The sequence below is a fragment of the Mastigoproctus giganteus genome, chromosome 4 (assembly GCF_048544385.1).
Source record: "Mastigoproctus giganteus isolate SK-2022 chromosome 4, ASM4854438v1, whole genome shotgun sequence".
In the NCBI taxonomy this organism is placed as follows: domain Eukaryota; kingdom Metazoa; phylum Arthropoda; class Arachnida; order Uropygi; family Thelyphonidae; genus Mastigoproctus; species Mastigoproctus giganteus.
In genome coordinates, this window is record NC_143578.1 from 192056545 (window position 1) to 192080643 (window position 24099).

At 37.5% G+C, this 24099-nt stretch overlaps 1 protein-coding gene across 1 annotated transcript in view; it reads left to right on the forward strand.

The window, feature by feature from the left end:
- The window catches only part of Ge-1 (Enhancer of mRNA-decapping protein 4 homolog Ge-1), a 527075-nt gene that overhangs the window by 157488 nt on the left and 345488 nt on the right, over positions 1-24099 (forward strand). The window contains exons 9-10 of the mRNA XM_090372439.1: positions 13549-13632; positions 20445-20540. Coding sequence (XP_090228565.1) covers positions 13549-13632; positions 20445-20540 — 180 coding nt within the window. The remainder of the gene's footprint in view (positions 1-13548; positions 13633-20444; positions 20541-24099) is intronic.

Genomic DNA, 24099 nt, shown 5'->3' on the forward strand with positions numbered 1-24099 from the left:
GCTCCTGCTTCAGTGTGTCCAAGTACTTTCCTATACTCTGATTTTTTTGTCTCTTGTTTGCCGTGGATGCTGTCTCTCTTGAGGATGCTCTTCACTTTTCCAGTCAATTTCTTACTCCTATTAAACCATTTGTACGGCCAATTGGCCTATCTTGACTCTTAATTCTTCTATCTTCTGCTGAAGTTTTCTTTCCCAAGCTGGCAGCTCCATCTGTTTTTGGTTCTTCTGCTGCCGGTCTCTTGTTTCTCTTCCATTAATCCTAGTGGCTGTTATGGCAGCACAATACACAACTGTGTGGATGGCCTCCAGGTTTGCACCATTGTTTTCAAGGTATGTGGTATTATTTGCTCATTGAGGTGGTCTGTGACTCTCCACAAGGTTCTATTGGATCTCTGCTTCGGTATCAAGTGGGTGTTTGTGGAGTCCATTCCTTCAAATTCTGTTAGGGCCGTCTTCTATTCTGGATATCATGACCTTGTGTTTTTCCACTTCAGCTATGTGGGTTGTATTTCTTCTTGCTCTTCCTCCTCTGGTTCGGTGGTGGTATGTTCTTCCTCCTCTGGTTCTGTATTAACCACATTCTTTATCCTTTGTAGTTGATTGCTCACATCCTGCTTGATTTTTTCCAAAATTGCAGGGGCTATCAGGTTCTTCATGACAATGGTCCTCTGGTCTGCTGTTCAGTCACCTGAATTTCCGAGATTTATTCTGCCACTTGGTATGTAGTCTGACCCTGTACGTTGTCATATCGGTCTCCAGCTTCATTATTTCATAATATGCTTGCATTATGTACATATTCATTTCGATGCTCTGCTTCATGTGTTGGCATTTTCTTCCTTCCCGGGTGGTTACTAGCGCAGTTGCACAGGAAGCACTTTCAGTTGGTGGGGCTAGATGGTCTTGCCCTTATCTTGTTGTAGCCATTTCGGGGATAGTGCCACTTGCTCCCCTGTCTTGCTCAGGAGACCATCTCAGATTTTTCAAACCGACCCCTTTGCCTAAGGCCTGAATGCGATTGAATTTATCCTGCACCACACTCGTGCAGTATGATTAATATTTCTCTGCGACATCATCTATCTATGGAGGTGGACCTGTTTAGCTTCGACTTATGTGCAGTGGTAGTTCTCGGGAGTGACACCAGATGGTGCCACAATGTGCCTTAGCTGCCACTCCGACCATGGGGGTAGGTAGGTCCATCGGAGCAACTCTCATGATGTTTATTTATTTATTAATTTTTTATTACTATTAATTGGTGTATTATTGTTATTCTAATTTATTACTATTATTATGGCGGTCTCCCAGCGTGATGGAACCATGTTCGCTTCTGCCAAGGAGAGACTCCAACCGTGGTCCATCAGGTTGGTAGTCCAGTGTCTTAAGCACTGGGCCATCTCTCCCCTTATTTATTATAATAATAATAATTATTGATTTATTTGGTATATGGCGAGTGGGACCGTCCCGTGCCACAGGCTGGATATGGCCCTTGTGGACAGGATGGAGGGGACTGCCTGTCTGATTGGCATAGTGGTGCCCAACACTCGCAATATCCAGGGGGCCCGTTGGGGGATTGGCAAGTGCACGGGCCTGGGGCATGGGGTCGGGTAGATGTGGCATATGCAGGAAGTATCGGCCATCCCAATCATCGTGTTGGCCGCCGGTGTGGTCCCTGGGACTCTGCATGGCAGCCTAGCGGCGGTGGGTCTCCCAGAGAACACCTGCAGGGGGCTCCAGGGGGGTCGCAGTCCTGAACATTTGTGGGGTGGTCAGAGATTTCCTCGACATTGCAACTGCCCTGTGTGCTTGGTGGCACTGCTTGTCACGGAGTGGAATCCCCCAGTCAGGGAGAAATAATGTGGGGTAATGATGATGATAATAATAATGGACTAACACTGAGCTAGAGGATGTCATGCGGAAGATAAGGACAGTGATGACCAAGGTCCGCCAACACCACCCGAAGTCAGCAGTGGAGAGACACTAACAATAGCTCAGAAAGAGGGAGGAAGGGACCTGATAGAGCAACGGAAAGCAGCGATGGTTAATGTGAGGGATTGCTTCGGGAACAATGCAGCGCCACTCCACTGGGGCATGGGAAAGATGGATAAATGTGTACCCCACTCAACCTAAGCGAGGAACCCCCTCCCACCCAGACAGCACAAGAAATGAGGCTAATGGGATGGGCAGGGAGGACACTCCATGACAGACACTGCAGTGACCTCCATCAGGATCACATCGATGACACTGCTTCCAGTGCATGGCTCACGGGTGGGATGCTCTTCTCTGAGACTGAAGGATTCGTGCTGGCCATCCAGGACCTGGTAATCAGCACCAGAAACTGTAGGTGCATCGCAGAGGAGTCCGGAATGTCGGATGAGACGTGTTGATGGTGCCACCTGGCCTCAGAAGTGATCCAGTGCATTGCCGCCAGGGTGCAGGGTGGTTGCCAGACTGAGTGCACTCATAGACACGACCAGGTGGCCAGGGTAGTGCATTGGAGGCTAGCGATGAAGTGCCGCACTGCGGGTGCAGGTCCCGGGCAGTGCTGGAGACCCCAGCCCATAAGCTGTGCTGGGGTTGCGCCATAATAATGGATTGGGTCAGACTGGGCGTAGCCCTTGTGGACGGGATGGAGGGGGCTGCCTGCCTAATTGGCATGGTGGTGCCCAACACTGGCAACGTCCGGAGAACCCACGGGGAGGGGATTAAGAAGTGCACGGGCCTGAGACATGTGCTCGGGGAGATGTGGCAACCGTCCTGATCATTGTGTTGACTGCCAGTGTGGTGCCGGGAACCCTGCATAGCAGCCTGACGGTGGCGGGTCTCCCAGAGAAGACCTGTGGGGAACTCCAGGAGGTTGCAGTCCTGAGCACCTGTGGGGTGGTTAGGGAGCTCCTCAACCAGCAGTGGCACCAGTCATTGCAACCACCTTGTGTACTTGGTGGCGGTGCCCGTCACGGAGTGGAATCCCCCAATCAGGGAGAAGTAGTGTGAGCAACAACAATAATAATAATACGTACTCCTTCATATAATATATACTGGGTCTCTGCTTGGGTATTATTATGATTTATTTTATTTATTTATTTTTTTTGGCTGTTTCAGCAAAACCCTGAGGCTTCCTTGCACTATATGGGTAATAATAATTATGAATTTTTTTTTTTTTATTTGTCATTTCAGTTTTAAAAATATTATTTCCATTACAACTGCTGAATCAGAGTTTAGTTTCCTATTGCAATTTCTGAATAAATTGTTGTGTTACTTTAATTTACTTTCTCTTTTTTTTTTTTTTTTTTTACCATCAAAGTGTCACTGCTATTTGCGAATGTTTTGGCACATTTAGCCTTTCTAAATCAAATGAACCAGGACCTTCACAGATTAGGCTCACACTGTAACAGAAAATGAAAATAATGACTCCATTTCATTTAATCATTTTAAATGGTAAGTTTTTCAAAGTTTTATCACAGAAAAGCTCTCCAGACTGCAACACTGCAATGATTCTCTGCATCAAATGCCAACAGAACATCACAATTAAAGATTTTGGAAATTCATTGTTCAGTTTAATTTCACACTTTAAAAGATGACATGGAATATGAAAAACTATATGTAATTAAAGAAACCAAGAAAAGTATCTTGTTGACAGTCTTCAGGGAAACAAGCAAAAAAATAAGTTTTCAGGCCAGTATATTCTTGCAGTTTACTTTGAAGAAGATATAATGGAATTTATTTTCTAAACATTTTATTTACAATACCCCTTGTATTGCTGAGTTTAAATTTTGATTTTCCTAAGTGGTCAGACGCGCGGGTGCATAAGTACACGTGCCTTGAGTGACCGGGGTTAAAGCCCGTGACTGCTGAATACGGTGCTGTTTCTTGTATTCTGGCTATCTTGTGGGCTCCTCTGACCATTTGGTCATCCCGGAGTATAAACAGAAAATTTATTTATTTAAATGACATCGATGAAGGGATAGAGGGCGTGATGTCTAAATTTGCAGGTGATGTAAAGATTGGTAGAGTAGTTAATGATTGCCGCCAAGCAGAGCTTCTTCAGAATGACCTAGATAGACTTCAGAGATGGTCAGAAAAATGGCAGCTAAGCTTTAATCCAGAAAGTGTAAAGTATTGCACTTGGGAACAGTAACTCCAAAATAACTTATACACTTGGCAGAGTTGAACTAAAGCCAGTAGTGGAGGAAAGGCACTTGGGTATTACGATACTGGCAGATGTGAAGTTCTCCGAGCATTGTTGACTGGTTGCAGGGAGGGCCCATGGTGTCCTATTGAACAATCGCTAGTTGAGATAAGGACGTCATAATCACATTATATAAGGCTATTGTTAGACCACACTTGGAATACTGTGTTCAAATATGGAGACTGCAAGAAAGAATTGTTCTTCTTGGAAGGGTCCAAAGATGGGTAACTCACCTGGTGAGATTGGCAAAAGGGCGTCTATATGAAGAAAGACTTCGAATATGTGGGTTGGAGAACTTGGAAACTAGGCACCTTAGAGGAGACTTGATTGAGGCATTTAAGGTTCTGAGAGGCATAAGCAAAATGAATAAGGACGAAATTTTCACAGTTAAAAATAATTCTAGAACTAGGGGCCATAATTTCAAATTATGGTAGTAGACTCGATTACAGGAAGTTTTATTTTAGCCAGCGAGTTATAAATTACGGAAATAAGTTACTTACATGGATGGTAGAGGCTGACAGTGTGGTGAAATTCAAAGGTCAGCTGGATAATTACCCAAGGGAGGAGGAAATCCATAGGTTGTCCATTTCCTTTTCTCTTATTAATTTTTATTATTATTATTTTTTTAATGTTGTTCTTATTATTATTAATTTGTTTTTCTTCTTATTATTTTATTTATTTTTTGTTATTTTATTTTATTATTATTTATTTATTTTATTTTTTGGTATTTTATTTTATTATTATTTATTTATTTTATTTTTTGGTATTTTATTTTTTTTTGGCTGGTGCAGCATAAGCCATAGGCTTCCTTGCACCATGTGGCCATTACTAATACTAAAGGTGGTGGTGCTTAAGATTCAGATCTAAACAGGTGTCAGGTGAACTGATGATATTAATGATAGAGAAGAAAGATGCATGAGATGAGTATAAATTATCAGGGGGACACAGAGGCTTAAGGCAATAATCAGGGTATATATTACAAACTAACTTGCAGTCAAATTACTTAGATTAGACAAGTAAAGATAGATAATAAGAACCCTTTGGCTAAGAATGCCAGGAAAAGTACAAAGAATTCTTTGCTTATGTAAATACTGTAAGGGAAGGGAAGGTCTACATCAATAGTTATTGATATAAATGGCATAACTATTTATGATCCTGTATAGTTTGCCAACAACTAAATAAATATTTTACATCTACATTCACACGTGAAGAAGTTTTTAGGGATGTAGGTACCAGTAGTATGCCTAATTCTGAAGTGGAATTAGATGATTTTATAATAACATTATCATTAGCAAGGGCACGTGATGCAAGAAAGCAAGCTTATATAGCATCAGTCGGGGGGAAAAAAAAAAAAAAACCTTCATTTCACCCATTCCCTCTCTCCAAATGTTTGTCAAATTCTGCCTTGAATCTATTTAAGCTATAAACTTCTACCACGACAGATGGAAGTTTGTTCCAGAAAGCAACCACCCTCTGGCTAAAGGCAAACTTCTGCACATCTATCCTCAACCGTCTTTCCTCAATTTGAATTTATGCCTTCTCAGGCAATTATTCTGAGCAAGAGGAAGAATCCCATCAGCATTAAGCATGTTCAAACCATTGAAGGCTTTATACACCTCAATCAGATCATCTCGCAAGTGCCTAGTCTCCAGACACTGTAATTTGCAAAACTTAAGCCTTTCTTCGTAAGAGCAACCCTTTGTTCTGTTCACTAATCTTGTTGCCCTTCTCTGTACTCGTTCCAACAGCTCTACATCCTTCTTAAAATGAGGCCTCCAGACCTGTATACAGTACTCAAGGTGTGGCCTGACCATTGCCTTATACAAGGGGATAACCACCTCCTTATTCCTTGCTAAAACAATTCCTGTATATCATTGACAAGACACCATGAGCTACTCTTGCAGACCGTCTGCACTGCTCAGAAAACTTCATATCTACCTACACAATTACCCCCAGGTCCTTTTCATTCTCTACCACTGTCAGTGTGGTACGACAGAGTTGATACATTACTCTGGGATTATTGCTTCCCATATGCAGCACTTTACATTTGTCAATGTTAAACTTCATTTGCCACCTCTCAGCCCATCTGCTCAACTTTTGTAGATCCTGTTGCAGCAGTGTACTGTCATTAGTGTCATTAACAACCCTGCCAACTTTTGTATCGTCTGCAGACTTGGACATTAAGCTGATATACCATCATCAATATCATTTATAAATACAGAAAACAACAATGGACCCAACACTGAACCCTAAGGGACTCCACTAATAACATTAGTCCACGAAGAGCAGTGTCCATCAATTACCACTCTGTCTTCTCTCACTCAACCATCTCTTTATCGGGGTTCGAGCCAGTGACCACCAAATACGGAGGATGTGGAAAGGCCAGGGAATGACCACCGCATATCCCTGGAGCAATATGGCCTTAGTTGCTAATGCTCTTAAAAACCAAATAACAAACAAACATCCCTTTATCCACAGCAGCAATTTGCCTCCAATGCCACACTGCTCCAATTTGTGCAGCAGTCTTCCATGTGCAACAGTATCAAAGGCCTTTCTAAGTTCCAAATATATGATATCAAAGTTATTCTTTGCATCCAGTTCCTTTGTGACTACATCATAGTATCCAATCAAATTAGTCAGACAAGACTTCACCATACTGAAATTAATAACTGAAAGAAAATTAGAAGAGAACTTGTTGAAGCTAAAAGTAAATAAGGAATTCGTGGCTGATGGAATCTGTGCAATTATATTAAACCAAGCTGCAAAAGAAGCAGGCAAAGCTTTAACCATAATTTTGAGAGCATCACTGAATTTATGGGATATCCTTACAGACTTTAGACGCAGTCATCTCTCCTCTACAAAGGAAAGATTAAAAGAGGAAACTGAATAATCACAGACCTGCAAGTCATGGTGTCAGTGCAGGATTAACTTTTTGGGAACACAGTTACACAGCAATCATAACTTGGATTTGTACTGAGGTCTTGTCTGAGCAATCTGATTATTAGCTATTAGAAGGAAGTAAAAAAGCATTAGCAGTGGCATATGATGCAAGAAAGCAAGCTTATACGCAGCATCAAGGGGGGGGGGGAACCACACACTTGCAATTTAACCTATCCACTTCCTTTGAAAGTTTGTCTAGTTCTTCCTTGAATTTATTTAAGCTATCAACTTTCACAATGACAGATGGAAGTTTGTTTCAGCAATCAACCATCCGCTGGCTAAAGACAAACTTCCGCATATCTATTCTGCAACTGTTCTTTCTCAATTTGAATTTGTGCCCTCTTGTGTGTGGTCTGAGCATGAGGAGGAATCCCATCAGCAGTGATCTTCGTCAATCCATTCAAAGCCTTAAACACCTCAATCAGATCACCTTGAAAGTGCCTAGTATCCAAATGCTAAAATTTTCAGAACTGAAGAGCAAAATTTGCAGAACTCGCCCTTTGTTTTGCTCACCAATCTTGTTTCCCTTCTCTGTACTCATTCCAGCAGCTCTACATCCTTCCTAAAATGAGACCCCAGACCTGTATGCAGTACTCAAGGTGTGGCCTGACCATTGCCTTATACAAAGGATAATCACTTCCTTATCCCTACTAGCAAAGTTCCTGTATATCATTGACAAAACCCCCATGAGTTGTCCTGGCAGCCTGTCTGCACTGCTTGGGAACTTCATATCTGACTGCACAATTTACCCGCAGGTCCTTTTCATTCTCCACTACCCTGAGTGTAATCACACACGATTTGTATGTTACTCTCGAATTACTGCTACTCATATCGTCACCATGATTAGAAAACTTCGAAACTCAACTTTTGGTTGAAAAAGACATTTTCATGCTACATATTAGGAGAAGATGGAACTAATTGGTTCAGAAAACCTTGTAACTCCAGTAAATTTATAAAACAGCAAATTAACCATTTTTACAAACCTTGTAACTCCATCACTGCATAAAGCAAATTTGCAAAACTCGTAACTCCATTGTCATTATAACCTTCCCTAATGTCTCAGTGGATGCAGGTTATGTAATAAAATCCTCTTTTTGTGTCTCCTGTAAAATCAACGTTTTTCGAGTTACGAGGTTTTCTAATTAGAATTCTTAATGCGGTGCTTTGCATTTGCCACTTCTCAGCCCATCTGCCTAATTTTTTTAGATCACATTTCAGTAGCACACTATCATTACTATCCTTAGCGCAACCCTGCAAACTTGGACATTAAACCGAATATACCTTCATCAATATCATTGATAAATATAGAAAATAACAATGGGCCCAACACCAAACCCTGGGGGAATCCACTAATAACATTAGTCCATAAAGAGCATTGTTCATTGATTACACTCGCTATCTTCTCCTCCTCAACCATCCCTTTATCCATAGCAGCAAATTGGCCTTAATGCCACACTGCTCCAATTTGTGTGGGGGGCCTCCGTAGCCAGGTGGGCAGGAGCAGCAGTGCGTAACACATGCTTCTTGATTAAACTGGAGTTCGAGCCCGTGACCACCAAATACGGAGGATGCGGAAAGGTCAGGAAATGACCACCGCATATGCCCAGAACAATATGGCCTTAGTTGCTAATGCTCCTAAAAACCAAAATAACGACAATAACAACAACAGCTCCAATTTGTACAGCAGCGTTCCACATGCAGCAGTATCAAAAGCTTTCCTAAAATCCAAGTTATGATATCAAAATTATTTTTTGCATTCAGTTCCTTTATGACCACATTGTTGTATCCACTCAAATTGAATAGACAAGATTTCCCCTTGTGGTGGCAAGTTATGGTAGGAGTAAGAGTGGGTTTTAATGGTCACTGCTCTTGGACTATATATATATAAATTGGTCCCTCAGGACTCTGTGTTGGCCCTATACTGTTTTTGATGTGTATTATAATATTGATGTGGTCATATCAAGTTTAATTTGTTGTTGATACAAAGATTGTGGTGGTTAATGGCTATAAATTAGGCATGTGGACCACGAAGTGCCACTTGACATTTAGCATTGATAAATACATGGTACTGCATGTGAATAATAAAAATCACAAATTACATCCCAGAAGTTCTCTGAATAGTGCAGACTGGCTGCAAGAACACCTCATGGAGTTTTCTTAGTGGAAGCTTCATTTTAGAAGGGATTTAGATCTCTTGGATGGATTGATGCAAAGAAGAGTGCCAAGATAAATCATGAGTTTAAAAGCGATATTCTTACCAAGTAAGTCAAGAATTCTGTAAAAGGCAGCTTCTCAAGACTGTGAGAGGGACTGATTGACTGCTGATGGAATCCTTAATATTTCTCTCATGTGGTGACATGAATTTTAATTTGGGAAAGGATGGTTGTAGAATAGATCTGCAAAATTTGCTTTCAGGCATGAGTAATTGAGTGTTGGAATAAATTTTCACCTGTTTTGTTGAAATGGATGAATTTAAAGGAGAATTGGACAAATTTTTAGAATGAACAGGCAAATGATAAGAGAATTGTTATTATTATTATTTTTTTTTATTGTACAAGCTTCCTTCCTTGCATCATTTTGCCACTACTAATACTTATACTAAAAGTACACCATTAATATTAGTTTTCCTCTAAGTACCTCAGATCACAATTTACCCTTTTCTCCAATCAAGCCTCACTTCTGTAGTGAGATGGATCACATCAATGCTTGACATATTAGTGAGATTAGAAGATTCCATAAGAAATGCTTTCCTTTGGTATTAACCCAGTTGTGGTGGTGAGTCACTTGATAGTTTACTCGAAAATAACATTTCCGTGTTATAACCATACGGGTAACATTTTTTTAAAAAAATTCCTAAGTATAGTCCTACTTTTACTGAGTAGTTTGTGACGTGATTTTTTTTTTTTTTTTTTTTTGAGTTTTCTTTGCAGAAAATAGTGTGCAAGAATCTGTCAGGTTCCCTGCCACTATCTTTGCAAATATTTTGCTTTTGCTTGAAGAGTATCATGTAACTAGACAAGCATTGCTGCTGTTGGTTTAAATTTTCAGGTTTCTAGTTTTCCCTCTACCACCAGTTCAATAAACATCTACTGTCTTACCCTAGTTGTTTTTGAAAGATTTAATTTTTCGCATAGTAAAGATAGGAACGTGAAACACATTATTCTCTCAAGATGTTTGGTACGCTTTGAGAAGCGAGATATGTAGTTTCAAATTTGCAAACTATGTAGGATGTTAAAATGTGACTAATAGTATCGAATATATATATATATATATATATAATGTTTTTAATAATATAATTTTTAATAATGATATATAATAAACAGAAATATATGCACCTGTGTGAAATTTCATGCATGTAACGGTCTTTTCAACAGGAAAATGGAGGAAAATGAGAGGGGTTTCTATTTGATATCTAAAATGTGTTTTGTAATTTTCAGCAGAATTATTTATATTATATTATTTATTTATTATTATAATTTTTTTTTTTTTAGGATAAAAGGTGTAAAACAGCATGTTTTAAAATAAATTTTTTTTTATGAAAGCATGAAGCACATGCAGTAAATATTGCGATCCATTAAGAAAAAATTAAATATTGGCATTGTTTAAACAGAATTCAAAAACATAAAAGAAAACCCAAAACATTTTCAAAAATTTAAAAAGCACGTTGGGCACCTATCGTGTGATCCACTACCATTTTCCTACCATTTGGGGTGCCATCACCACTGAGTTAACACAAGGTCACAGTCTCTTCAACATCAGAAGCCCATGATATCATATGGATGTTAAGGATCCTTTGAATTTAATCACCATAGACTGTGTTATTTGTTATGTTATTTGATTTTTAGGAGCATTAGCAACTAAGGCCATATTGCTCCGGGTGGTCATTTCGTGACCTTTCCGCATCCTTCGTATTTGGTGGTGACGGGCTCGAACCCCGGTCTAATCAAGAAGCGTGTGCTACGCACTGCTGCTCCTTCCCACCTGGCTACGGAGGCGCCCCATAGACTGTGTGGACAGATATCTATTTTGATACAAAACTTTCTGCAATGGCACACATTTCAAGTGTGCATTAAAACTGCATTGTCTAATTATTTTTGCAGGAAAAGGGAGTTCAACAGAAATCAGTACTTATCTTCACCCTGTTCATAGTTGCAATAAATGCATTTGCAGAACAGTTTTCAAACACATGGTGGACACTGCCCAGTTTGTAGATGATCTCAACATTTCCTGTCAGTACCAAAATATGAGAACTACAGTGAGGCAGTTTCAAGGGACCATCAACAAAGTAAGTGAATCAGTGGTTTTAGTCTTGCTGCATAAAAATCATATATGGTGGTGTCTCAACTTCTGTTAACATGGACATCCAATATTCTCAGGAACCTATTTACCTCCCATAAGCGCTTTAATTTTACGGACCGACAATATTTGTAGGAATGATAGCTTGCCAATACAGCTGGGAATGATGCATGGGTGAAGACTTGGCTAGTTAGTGCACAGAACATCACTCGTACAATTTGTTCTCAACTAATCAGCGTCTCTGTAATTGTTCAGCACAACATTTCTACTTTATTTTGAAATACATAATGGGCATTCTTTGTTCATCTTCTGTTTTATGCAGATGTTCAGTGTAAACGGAGTGCAGTTTTGTGAATTATAATTAATTTACTTATTTTTTAATTTATTAATTAAATAAATTGAAATTAATCATGGCTCCTAAAGTAGAAGTTAAGAATATAATTTCCATTAAAGTGAAGCAGGAGATGATAAAAAATATAAAGGAGTAAAAATTAGTGCATTAGTACGTGAATATGGTTTTCCTCAATCAACCATTTCTACAATAGTTAAACAAAAGGACATTCTAAAGAGTGAAAGTTAGTGATGATAATTCCACATCGGTGCATAAGGGCAGAGACTTTGTGGAAATGGAAAGACTTTTGTTAATATGGATAAGGGGAAAAAGCAGTTGAAGAGTAACACAGTGCCTATTATATCTGCAAACATGCCAAGCAGATCTGTGATGATGATCTGAAACTTAAAGCTCCATCAACAGGTGGCAGTACTGTGCACTTAGAAGATTAAAGCCGGCAGAGGCTGGTTTGAGTGCTTCAAAAACGGCAAATATCAAAAATGTTGTAAGGCAGGGAGAGACATCCAGTGCTGATTAAAAAAAAAAAAGCATCTGAGACCGTTAAAATTGGGTTCCAAGAGCTTGTTGATTAGGAGAGTTATCTTCCCTAACAAGTTTTTAATGTTAACGAAATAAGCCTTTTCTGGAAGCAAATGCTCAGGAGAAAGTACATCCCTAAGAATGGGGCTAGTTTACCTGGGCATAAGCCTATGAATGATAGGTTCATTTAAATTATAATATATATTAATTACCACTCTTTTATACCATGTGGAGTTTTAATATATTTTATTCAGGTTTTACCTAAACTGATATACATTGAGTAACGTTTCAGGTATCTTGCCGATACCCATCATCAGACCTTGCTGCTGACCGAATCCTCCTGCCGGATGCTCAGACCTAAAATCTAAATTATAATCTTTAAAATCTTTATTTAAATTATAATATATCTAAATTACCATGTGGAGTTTTAATATATTTTATTTAGGTGTTACCTAAACTGATATGCATTGAATAACATTTCAGGTATCTTGCCGATACCCATCATCAGACCTTGCTGCTGACCGAATCCTCCTGCCAGATGCTCAGACCTAAAAAAGATTTAGGTCTCAGCATCCGGTAGGAGGATTTGGTCAGCAGCAAGGTCTGATGATGGGTATCGGCAAGCTACCTGAAACATTCAGACGTACAGATATTTATCTTATTTCCCCATAGCTTTTGTGTGGATATTTCCAGGCTATTTTGCTTCTGAATTGCCATCTGTAATTTCAGCTGTCTTCCAGACCAGTCTGAATACATGCTTCATTTAGTCAACATCCTTTAACTGTTCAACTGCAAACTCATAGAACTAACTGTTTTCTCTTCTTCATTTATCCCTTTTAATTCTGTTCTTTGGAGCGATCTTCTTCCCGTGTGTTTCCTGAAAATTGTAGTCTACAAAAATTATAGTACCTTCTGTCGTCTTAATCTTCGACCTGTATTTTTGGTTCTAATAACTTTTGTGTTTCAGATTACCATAAAAAAAATCAGCCCTTTTAAGTGGTAATGTATTCAAATATGGAATATTTTAGTAGTCTCAATCTAAATTTAAAAGTGTTCATTTTTATATGAATTCCATTAATATGTGTAGGATAAATACATGATTCAACTAGCTTTTTCAAGCTATGCTATAATTCCAAGTTTTTCAGTTGTCCTAACTTTTAATTGTTGCAAATAAACATGTTACAAATGTATCAAATTAAAAGTAAAAACCTTTTTTTTTAATTGTTTTTTTCAAAAATTCATTAAATATTTTATTTAGGTGCCTTCATCAGTGGATACCACATGAAGGGAAATCTTTGTCATCTTTATTCTTCTTAGATAATCATAAAAATCCTACCCCAGAGTGAGTGCATATGTATTTGTTTATATATATTTTTATTATATTTTTATATGTATTTATGATATAATTGAAGCATAAACCTATTTTAAATGCAGGACTCTTTGCAAAGGAAGTGTCATTATTAAGCAAAGTTTCAATTGGAGTTCCACTTGCTAATGCAAAACTTTGAGGCCTATTCAAAAAGTATCCATTGTGCCCGTTGTTCAAGATTGAGAAAGAGTGTGCTATGACAAAGCATAATATATTTAGACCTCTTATCCCTACCTCCTTGCAGTAAGTTTGTTTACTTGCTGACGGCAGTCTGTTATTTTCAGCCAACAACAGATGTATTTTCATGCTTCATCATATTTCAGAATGTGAGAGTGCACTAACTGACTTGTGTGTGTGTTCAGTATGTTTTAAAATCAGAAAAACCAAAAAGAAACATTTGATATTTTCTAAAATATCACACGGGTACTCTGTCATCATAAATCCTCACCTCATTCCATCCCATCTCATCTCATGTCTGTATAGATCCTGGGGAAGGGATAAAATCATAAATAACTGAAGAGGCACAGTTTAACAGAGGAACAAACAACAAACATCAGATTGTTTGAATGTGAAACTAATAATGACACGTTCCTGAAACATAACTGAAGATGAAATGTGACTTCAAAGGTATGATTCTGAATCCAGATAGCAGTTTTCCCAAGGAGACTTCTCCATCCCAACAAAAAAAAAAGAAGAAGAAAAGTGGGAAGTATTCAGAAAAACAATGGCCGTGTTTCTAGCATTTTTTAACCATGATATGGTTGTTCACATGAATATACTCGAGAGACAGGCAATTAAGGGCGGAAACACACTATTATTACTATTAAGACTTCACTTGTATACATGTCTAGCATCAAATGTGGGGAGCTATATTTAGCAATTAGTGTATTGCTAATCACAATGGTGGAGAGTACCGTTGTGATTGGCTGTATTCACAAGATAACATGTCGGGCTTCAAGGGCGAATGACATTGTCAGGGAGTCAGATTTTTCTGTTCAAACAGAAATTTCGTTAGGCATGACTGCTTGACAAGAGAAAAATGGAGGAAATGCTAATAGAAAATTAAATTAGAAGTAAATAATCTGTTTTGAGCGCACAAGTAAGAATATCCGAAATCAAATAACAGCAACACGGACATTGCACCTGTGCCTATTTCGAAGCACCCTCCACTTCGACCAGCTACTCGGCATACTTACCACCAATGTCCAGTCACAGGGACGCTCAAAAATGGCCAAAGGAAGAAAATAGATCAACAGAATTACAATTAACAAATTGAGAGGATGAACAAGTCGATCATTTCAGTTTGAACAACTCATACATAACAATTTCTTACAAGTTCAATTTTTAGGGTTGAGAAGTTTTTCGTTGAATTAAATTTCATTAAAAATTTTTGTTTCGTATTTTGACAGAATAAATCCTTGTTCAAAATTAAACTTGCAGTATTTCAGCTTTCCTTAAACATACAACTAATTTTTCCTTAGTGCTGATTGAATTTCGAAATTTTGTAATTTGCCCTTGAATGTCATCCTTAATTGGATTATATAGGAAATTAAATTCTTCTTTATTCATCCGTAAGTACATCTTGAAATGATTTTCATCTTCTTCTAAGTCCTGCAGTAAATGATGGAATCTGCCCCTTTCTGTTCTCTTCCAGTTTATGTCGTGTATCCATTGCTTGCTTACTTTTATTTTCTTGTGTAGCGCCTGCGTAGCCAGGTGGGAAGGAGCAGCAGTGCGTAGCACACGCTTCTTGATTAGACCGGGGTTTGAGCCTGTCACCACCAAATACAGAGGTTGTGGAAAGGTCAGGGAATGACCACCGCATTTCCCAGAGCAATATGGCCTTAGTTGCTAATGCTCCTAAAAACCAAATAACAAACAACAAACATTTTCTCCGCTATAAGAAAAGCGCATGCATTTTCAGTCTTCTTCAAAATCTGAAGAGGAGGGTGAACTCTGGCAATTCATTTTGCTTCAGCTTTCCTCAAAGAGAACGACACATATACAACGTTACAGGTTTCCAGACATACCCCTTTTGGAATTATAATAAAATTTCCAAGATACACCTTTGTTAACATTTGAAATGGGGAATTTGAAAATAGCAGAAATCATAAAACAACCTGATGATATGATTATTATGAAGAAAGAATTAACTGACGATAAAGTTGTTGTTGAAATGCACCCTTAAAGATTCAAAAAAAAACAAAAAAAAACAACATTCTATCCTATTTACAAAAGGGGTTACAGAATATTTATATTATGCTTACTCTGTAACCTTTTACATTCTATTTGACTTCTTTTTTATTTCTTTGTAATGGTTTAAGGCTCAGACAACAAACTTTTTTCTTATTTAAAATTCCCAATATCAGTATCGGTTTGCTGTATGAAGAATATGTTCAGTTGAAATCATTCCATAGAAATATTGTGACAAAAGACCTCAAAAATACCACAGATGGTCGGATAAAAATTTTAAATGCATATGAAGTACGTAATACAGAAAAAAATATTTTGTTTTTGCTTTGCCTCAAATGCAATGAGTGAGCGAGTATTTAGCTCAATGTTTAACGCTTGGAAAAAAGGATAGAAATAAGAATTCTGAAGGAGAACTGTTGCCAAAAACCAATCACAATATGTTTTGCAAAGAATTTTACACAAATGCACTAAAAAAATGAAAAACTGTTAAAGAAAATTCGCTCAAAAGAATTGCACTGCTCAGAGAACTTCATATCTGCCTGCACAACCACCCCCAAGTCCCTTTCATTCTCTACCACTGTCAGTGTAGTACCACAGAGTTGATACGTTGCTCTGGGGTTGCTGTTTCCCATGTGTAGCACTTTACATTTGTCAATGTTAAACTTCATTTGCCACCTCTCAGCCCATCTGCTCAACCTTTCAGATCCTGTTGCAGTAGCAGAGTGTCAGTAGTGTCCTTGACAACCCTGCCAACCTTTGTATCGTCTGCAAACTTGGACATTAAGCTTGATATACCATCATCAATATCATTTATAAATACAGAAAACAATAATGGACCCAACACTGAGCCCTGAGGGACTCCACTAATAACATTAGTCCACGATGAGCAGTGTCCATTGATTACCACTCTCTGTCTTCTCCCCCTCAACCACCCCTTTATCCATAGCAGCAATTTGCCTCCAAAGTCACACTGCTCCAATTTGTGTAGCAGTCTTCCATGTGCAACAGTATCAAAAGCCTTTCTAAGATCCAAGTATATAATATCAAAGCTATTCCCTGCATCCAGTTCTTTTGTGACTGCATCATAGTATCCAATCAAATTGGTCAGGCAAGACTTCCCCTTAACAAAACCATACTGTGTCCGAGCTATAACTGAAGTCTTGTCTAAATGATCCTGCAGTGCTTCTTTAACCAGTGCCTCCATTAATTTTCCTGGAACAGAAGTTAAGCTCACAGGTCTATAATTACTTGTGTCAGCCTTTGATCCTCCTTTGTGAATTGGGGTCACATTTGCACATTTCCAGTCTATGGGTACCTCCCCTGAGTCCAAGGAAGCTCTCATAATTATGGATAAGGGTTTGCTTACTTCCTTTGCTGCCTCCTTTAATATAACTGGATAAATCCCATCCACCCTGGGTGCCTTTCTTGTGTTTATCTTCAACAGTTTCTCCTCCACTTTACTCCCAGTTATTTCAAGATTCTGTAGCTTACCTGCTAGAGTTGAATACACCTCTGGCATTCCCCTCGCTGAATAACTCCTCATGTGTGAATGTCGATGCAAAATATTCATTTAGTTTGTTAGCTACCTGAGCAGGCTCATCAACAGTTGACCCATCAATATCAAGTGGACCAATCCGATTCATCCCCTTCCTTCTAGAGTTTACATAAGTAAAGAACTCTTTGCTGTTTTTCTTTGCATTCCTTGCCAAGGATTTCTCGTAATCTGCCTTCGCCTGCCTAACCTCCTTTGTAACTTGGTTGCATATCAACTTGTATCTATCATAGGCTTCTGTGTCATGTGTTAATTTGTAAGTATCCCATGCATTTTTTTTCTCAGCCATATGCCTCATTAGTTCATCTGACATCCATTTTGGCCTAAACCTTGAACAATATTTCTTAGTTGGTATGTAAAGCCTAGTAGCTTCCCAGATAAGTTCTTTGAATGCTTCCCATTTTGAATTTGCTGTTGGTAACATCATCAGTTGGTCCCACTGTATAGAATTTAAATACTGTCTCAGTCCTTCGTAGTCGCCTTTACGGAAGCAATAACCCTTCCCTTTACCCCTAATGGTAGTTACCTCTTTGAGTAAATCCCACTTCAGCACACTGTGATCACTGCCACCTAGTAGTTCATTTATCTGCAGATTTTTAATGCATGAAGAATCACTGCTGATAATCAAATCCAGACTATTACTCCCTCTAGTTGCCTCCCGAACATGCTGATGTAGAAACAATCATCCAATAAATCCACAAAAGCCTTGCTAGTGTGTGAGTGACCAACCCACAAATTCCAGTCAATATCTGGGAAATTAAAATCCCCCATTATAAGACTCTCTGATTTACTGGCCCACTCTATTTCCCTGTACAGTTTCTTATTATACTCATCAGAGTCATTAGGCCTATAGCACACTCCTACTCTCAATTTTGATCTGCCAATGCTTATGTCACACCAAACTGACTCAACACTGCACTGTCCAGCGATGTCGACTGGCTTCACTTCCTTGGTTTTTATGTGTTTCTTAACTAATAGCATAACCCCTCTCCCCCCTTGCTATCCTGTCTATCCTTTCTGTAGACGTTGTACTCCCCAAATTCCAGTTCTGCATCCCTTATATCTGTGTGACACAACGTCTCTGATATCCCAACAATATCTGCCTTTGATGTTTTGAGCAATACCTCATATTCATCAAATTTATTTACTAAACTCCTAGCATTGGTGTACACGCAAGTATACCTGCACCTGTTTCTATTCTTAGCTACCTTAACACAACCCATGTGTTTACTTGTACTGCAATGGCTCCCAACAGTCTCTGAAATATCATGCATCTTGTTTTTCAGGCTTCTGCTCATTCTAATAGAAGCAGTGCAAGAATCTCTTTCACCTCTGCCAGTGGCTACTGTCAATCTATTGGTCTTTGTCTCCCCCCAAGCTAGCAGTTTTCCGACCCACCTAACACTGCCTCGATAGCGTCAGCAAATATTCTTGCACCCTTTCTATTTAAGTGTATCCCATCCCTGTAGAAGCAATCTCTCCTGTTAACAAGTACAGTCCAGGCTGAAAAAAATTCTACCCCTTGAGCCTTGCACAATCTTTCCAGGGCCGAATTGATCGACAAGGCTCTCATCATATACTCCCTCCTATCGTGTCTGGGCAGAATTGCAGACACTTTCAAATTCAACCCTAATTCTCGGCTTTTGTTCATCAGTGACCTGTACTTGTTAAGTAATTCTGCCGGTCTCCTACTCTTAATATTATTAGTGCCAACGTGTACAACTATATCACCTTTTGTGCCCTTAAAAGATGATATTCGCTCTACAACGTCATCAACCTTTGCCCCTGGCAGACATACCCTGGTCCTGTTCCACTATCCTTTTTACAAAGCATGTTCCCCATTTCCCTGACAATAGTCTCACCACTAGTTCCTGTGGGACCAGCGCATTCTGCCTTGGGGGTTGCCGCTGTGTCGCACGATGACCAAGTGTAAGCTCTGGTGTTGATGTGGGCAGCTGAGAGCCTGATGGGCCCCTCAATTTAGATCCTTCGAGGGCATCCACCCTGTCCTTCAAGCTCTCATATAGGCCCACAAGAACGCTGAGTTGTTGCCTGATATCGATACACTCCTTGCATCGCGCACACACAAAGACATCCCCCATGGCAGTGTCATGTCCCGTACCTGATTGCTCTGCAAACATCAAGCAAACAGTGCATTTTATAAGGCTGTGAGTCTGAGGACAACTGCCCCCCTCAGTTCTGCTCTGAGCCACAGCACTTCCATTAGCTTGAGCCTTTTGCTTTGCTGCTCTGGTCTGAGTCATGATTCTATAAATTTATTAATTAATTATAATTAATTATGTTATGTTATTAATTATGTTAAATATAATTAATTATATTACGTTTGTAATCTAAGTCATTATATGTATTTATTTAAAAGTACAATTTAACTGCTAACGAAGTTCAACTAACGCTATCTAGTACGGTATATAACTATCGTATCACAAAGGCGGGAAAGTTACGAACGGTGAATCTATGGACACTTAACCTTACCGATACTTTTATGCAATTACAAGGCCGAGTAAAGAATAAATACACCAAATTAATCAGAAAATCACGAAATAATGTTATACTACTAAATTTAAATCAAAAGTTTTAGAAAAACAATAATTTCAAATCAATAAATAAGAAAAATCCACTTAGCGGCTTTGAACATGACCGTCTCCTAGTAGCCTCGTCAGCAGAAATTATAGTACGTAGAACTAGGATGTTTTCTGCCTTTGAACAAAGGCTGAAAAATACGTTCTATTCGTTACAAATGTGATGGTGAATAAACTGAAGAAGATATGTTGGAAAACAATGAAATAAAACAAAAAAAGCTAGTGGGGCTGCTGAAAATTAAATATGAAATCTTTAAATAAATAGATTTATCCCCCAATAATTAATAGTAAGCATGAGGTACTAATTAGTGAAATCAATGAAAAGATATTTGTTCCAGGAATATTGTGATGCTTTTGTATTTATATGAACACTATTTAAATTATTTCACCCATGTTCTCAGGATTAAATTACTGTTTTTTTTTTTTTTTTTCCCCTTCAGTGTTCAGTTTTGGAAATTTGCTGTAACGGGAGCTGATAATAATCAAGAATTGAAACTATGGAGCTGTGAAACATGGACTTGTCTCCAAACAATAAGGTATTTCTGACGACATTTTTAAAATCCAGCCTCCTGCTATAACATGCCATCTTACACTGCATGTTTAATGTTGCAAGCATATTTGACACATTGTCTACTGTTACATGCGCAAAAATTCAGTGTTGTGTATGAAACACATAAGCCACCAACCATGAACTGAGATAACTGGAATTGTTTTGCATAGCTTTTAAATTTTACAATATAATGTTTGATCTGGTTGTAATTATTTCCGAATTAATGTCTATTTTCATTATCATCTGTGTTTCTGTGAAATAACTAGCATTATTCACACAAACACTGAAAACTGTAAACTGAAAATGATGCTAGTTATTTTAGTTCATTGTTGTCTGTAAGCATGTGTTGCATATATTTTATATATTTTCTGTATATAAATTTAGAGTTCCCATATACATATTCTTACTGCCCTCAATATAAACAGTGAGTTCAAAAAAAAATCTTTCGATAAAACCATCCCAGTACAAGGCCCCACAATCCCAGTGCTTCCTCGGAATGAAAAATAAGCCATAAAAAATGAAAGTGTCGCTCATGCATGTATGCTTTATTTCAGTAAATTTTTATTTAATAACCTTTGGTTTTTAATATGTTGTTTACCAGTCATAGCATAATGTATTGATAAAAATAAGTCTGAAAATGGGATAAATATTGACAATTTATAACCCTTGTGGAAGCTTATCCGTGACATATTTATGAAAATATGCATGTGTAATATACATATTTTCATAGGCATGTTAATCTTCTCTCAAACATATTTTTTACTATGTTCCGAATATTTCTAGTAGGAGGGGAGGCACTTTGAACAGAATTGCACAGCGGGTGGTATGTGTGTGATGCATTTTAGCAGGCTGTGCTGTATAAGAAATTACTGAAGTATATTATTAAGAAACAGTGGTGTATCAAATACAATGCTATCTTTCATTTGACTAGTTTTATAAAGTTTAAGAGTAGAATATTCAATGCAGTAAATGATCTTTGTTTAAAAAAAATAATAATTTCTGCAGTAAAAATACCACTACCAGTGTAAACACAGCTGCATGTTTACATTCAGAATACCTGTCAATGTTTTGAGTGTAAATCCATTGGTGTTCATTGCTGCTGTTCATACGTTTTCATATTGTTGATCAATAGCCAATTCTATTTTAGTAGTGGGAATAGAGAACTCAAGAAAGACTATTCTTTTGCCATTCATTTTGAAATTCAGCCAAGAGTTCTCATTCCTTTCAACTTTTCCAGAAAGCTGGGTTTAGTTCAATAAAGAATTGCTATTATCATTTTTTTTAAAAATTGATTAATTTATTTCTTCTTTATTTATTTTTTGCATTTATTTATTTGGTGGTGGTCTGGTTTAACTATTCTTTTTTTTTTTTTTTATTTTCTTCTGTTTTTCTTTTGCTCTTTTAATTTTAAAACATCAGATAATATTTTGGCAATTCTCTGGTCCTGCTTTCTTTTATTTCAGTATTGTTCTTCTGTTTTTTTTAATATCTTAATTTTTTCAGTGATGTAACCTGTTACCGTATTTTGATGTCTTGAATCTTTTTTTTCTGTCACTACATACATATTAAGCAAGTCCATTCTCAAGAATTTTATATGTGCAAATTCCAGATTTTGTGGTCTTGATGGCCCAATTCACATGTCTGCACAAAAAAGGCTTGTATTTTAATTTCACAAATGGGATTATGATAGTTTAAGATGCTACATAGTCTCTATTATCTCTGCAAACAGCACGGTGAGTGCAAATCCAGGAGTATTATATAATAATCCTCTGTATTCATCCTCTCTGTATTATTTATCTTTAACATACTAGTCATAGAAGCCACATGTGTATAATTGATATGATAGTAAATAGAAATGGTATTTGAGAGAGAGAGAGAGAGAGAGAGAGAGAAAATAAATATATTAATGCATGTTGAAATGGGATGTGAAAAAACACCTTGTGCAAACCAGCTTGGGAAGCATATATAGTAAAATATAATTCAAAAAGAAATTTAAGTAAATGTGAAAAGTAAAAATATAAGATATGAAGAAGTTAAAAACTTAAAGATGGGAAAAAAAATGAAACATGTGATCTACAAAGTGTATAATGTGAGATATATCAAAGCTACATAATATAAATATTAACATAAAAGTGTAAAGAAATTTAGTATAAACAAGCAAGGAGAATAGCAAATAATTTAAAATTTCAGAAATTAGAAAAACAAGACATCGAAAAAGAAAAATGGTTTTTGATAGGAGTAGTCCATTGATAAATTTTGAGACTAAAATGTAGAACCCTTTGCTATCTGCTTTATGTAGCAAAGGTTTTTATATAAAGCAGATAGCAAAGGTTGCCCCTTTGCTATCTGCTTTATGTAAATTTAACAAATTGGCAAATATACAATGGCCTATTATATAGATAAAGTAATTTAATTATTTTAATGAGGTTAAAAGTCTTAATGCAGTGGTTTTCAACCTGGGTGCCGCGGCACCTTAGGGTGCTGCAACAACATTCCAGGGGTGCCACGTAATTTGGATTTAAGTTACTTAAACTTAACTTTTTTTAAATTTATATATTTATTTCCGTATAAAAAGATGTACAGTATCTTTTTAATTTTCTGGTGATCTATAATTGATGTTTACTTATTACCTCTATATAAAGAATAAAATTATTATATACTGTATATATATAATTTGTATTATGAAATGTAATTTTTATAATTATATTATTGTAACATATAACATATTTTATTTTATAACATATTTATTGTAACATATTTTTAATATTATATACGATAAATATATACACACACATGGAGAGAATCGGATCTAACAGGCAGAAAATTGAGTAAGGGTGCCGCAAAATAAAATAAATTACTTAGGGGTGCTGTTATTAAAAAAAGGTTGAAAATCACTGTCTTAGTGTATGCCCTGAATAATGGAAGTGATAGGTATGTACAGAGAGGGAAAAAGATGGCAAAAAGTGAATGGTAAAAAAAGGCAAAGAAATAGAGTTGAGGCACAATATTGCAACAGTAATATAGACAGAGAGCATTATACCCTTAAAAAGAAAAAGACCAAGTACTTGGACATGCTGGAACTGTCAAGTCCCTATACTCAAAAAGGGGCCTGGCTTGGCATGAGTAAATATTACTAGGAGAGATAGTTAAGGAAGTTATGGTGTGAAAAACAGCAGGTATATGGTACAGAAATGGTTTAGGGAATGAGAATATGAAAGATATGCATAAAGGTAGGAGAAGAGAGGAGGAAGGTGGAAATAGTCAAAGCTACCCCTCAGCCTAATGTGTAGGTTACGGGAAAACAAGTCTTATAAGTTAAAAGTGAATAGAAGAATTCTAGTACTCATTACGTAAACACACACACACACACACACACACACACACACACACACACACACACACACACACACACACACACACACACACACACACACAAATTAAGGAAATACAGGATGAGCAGGAAGCTAAATTAGTGGGAGAATTCAGAGTTCCTCAAAATGTTTTTTGAAAAAAAGAAAAAAAAAAAAGTGTAAAAAAGAGTTGGG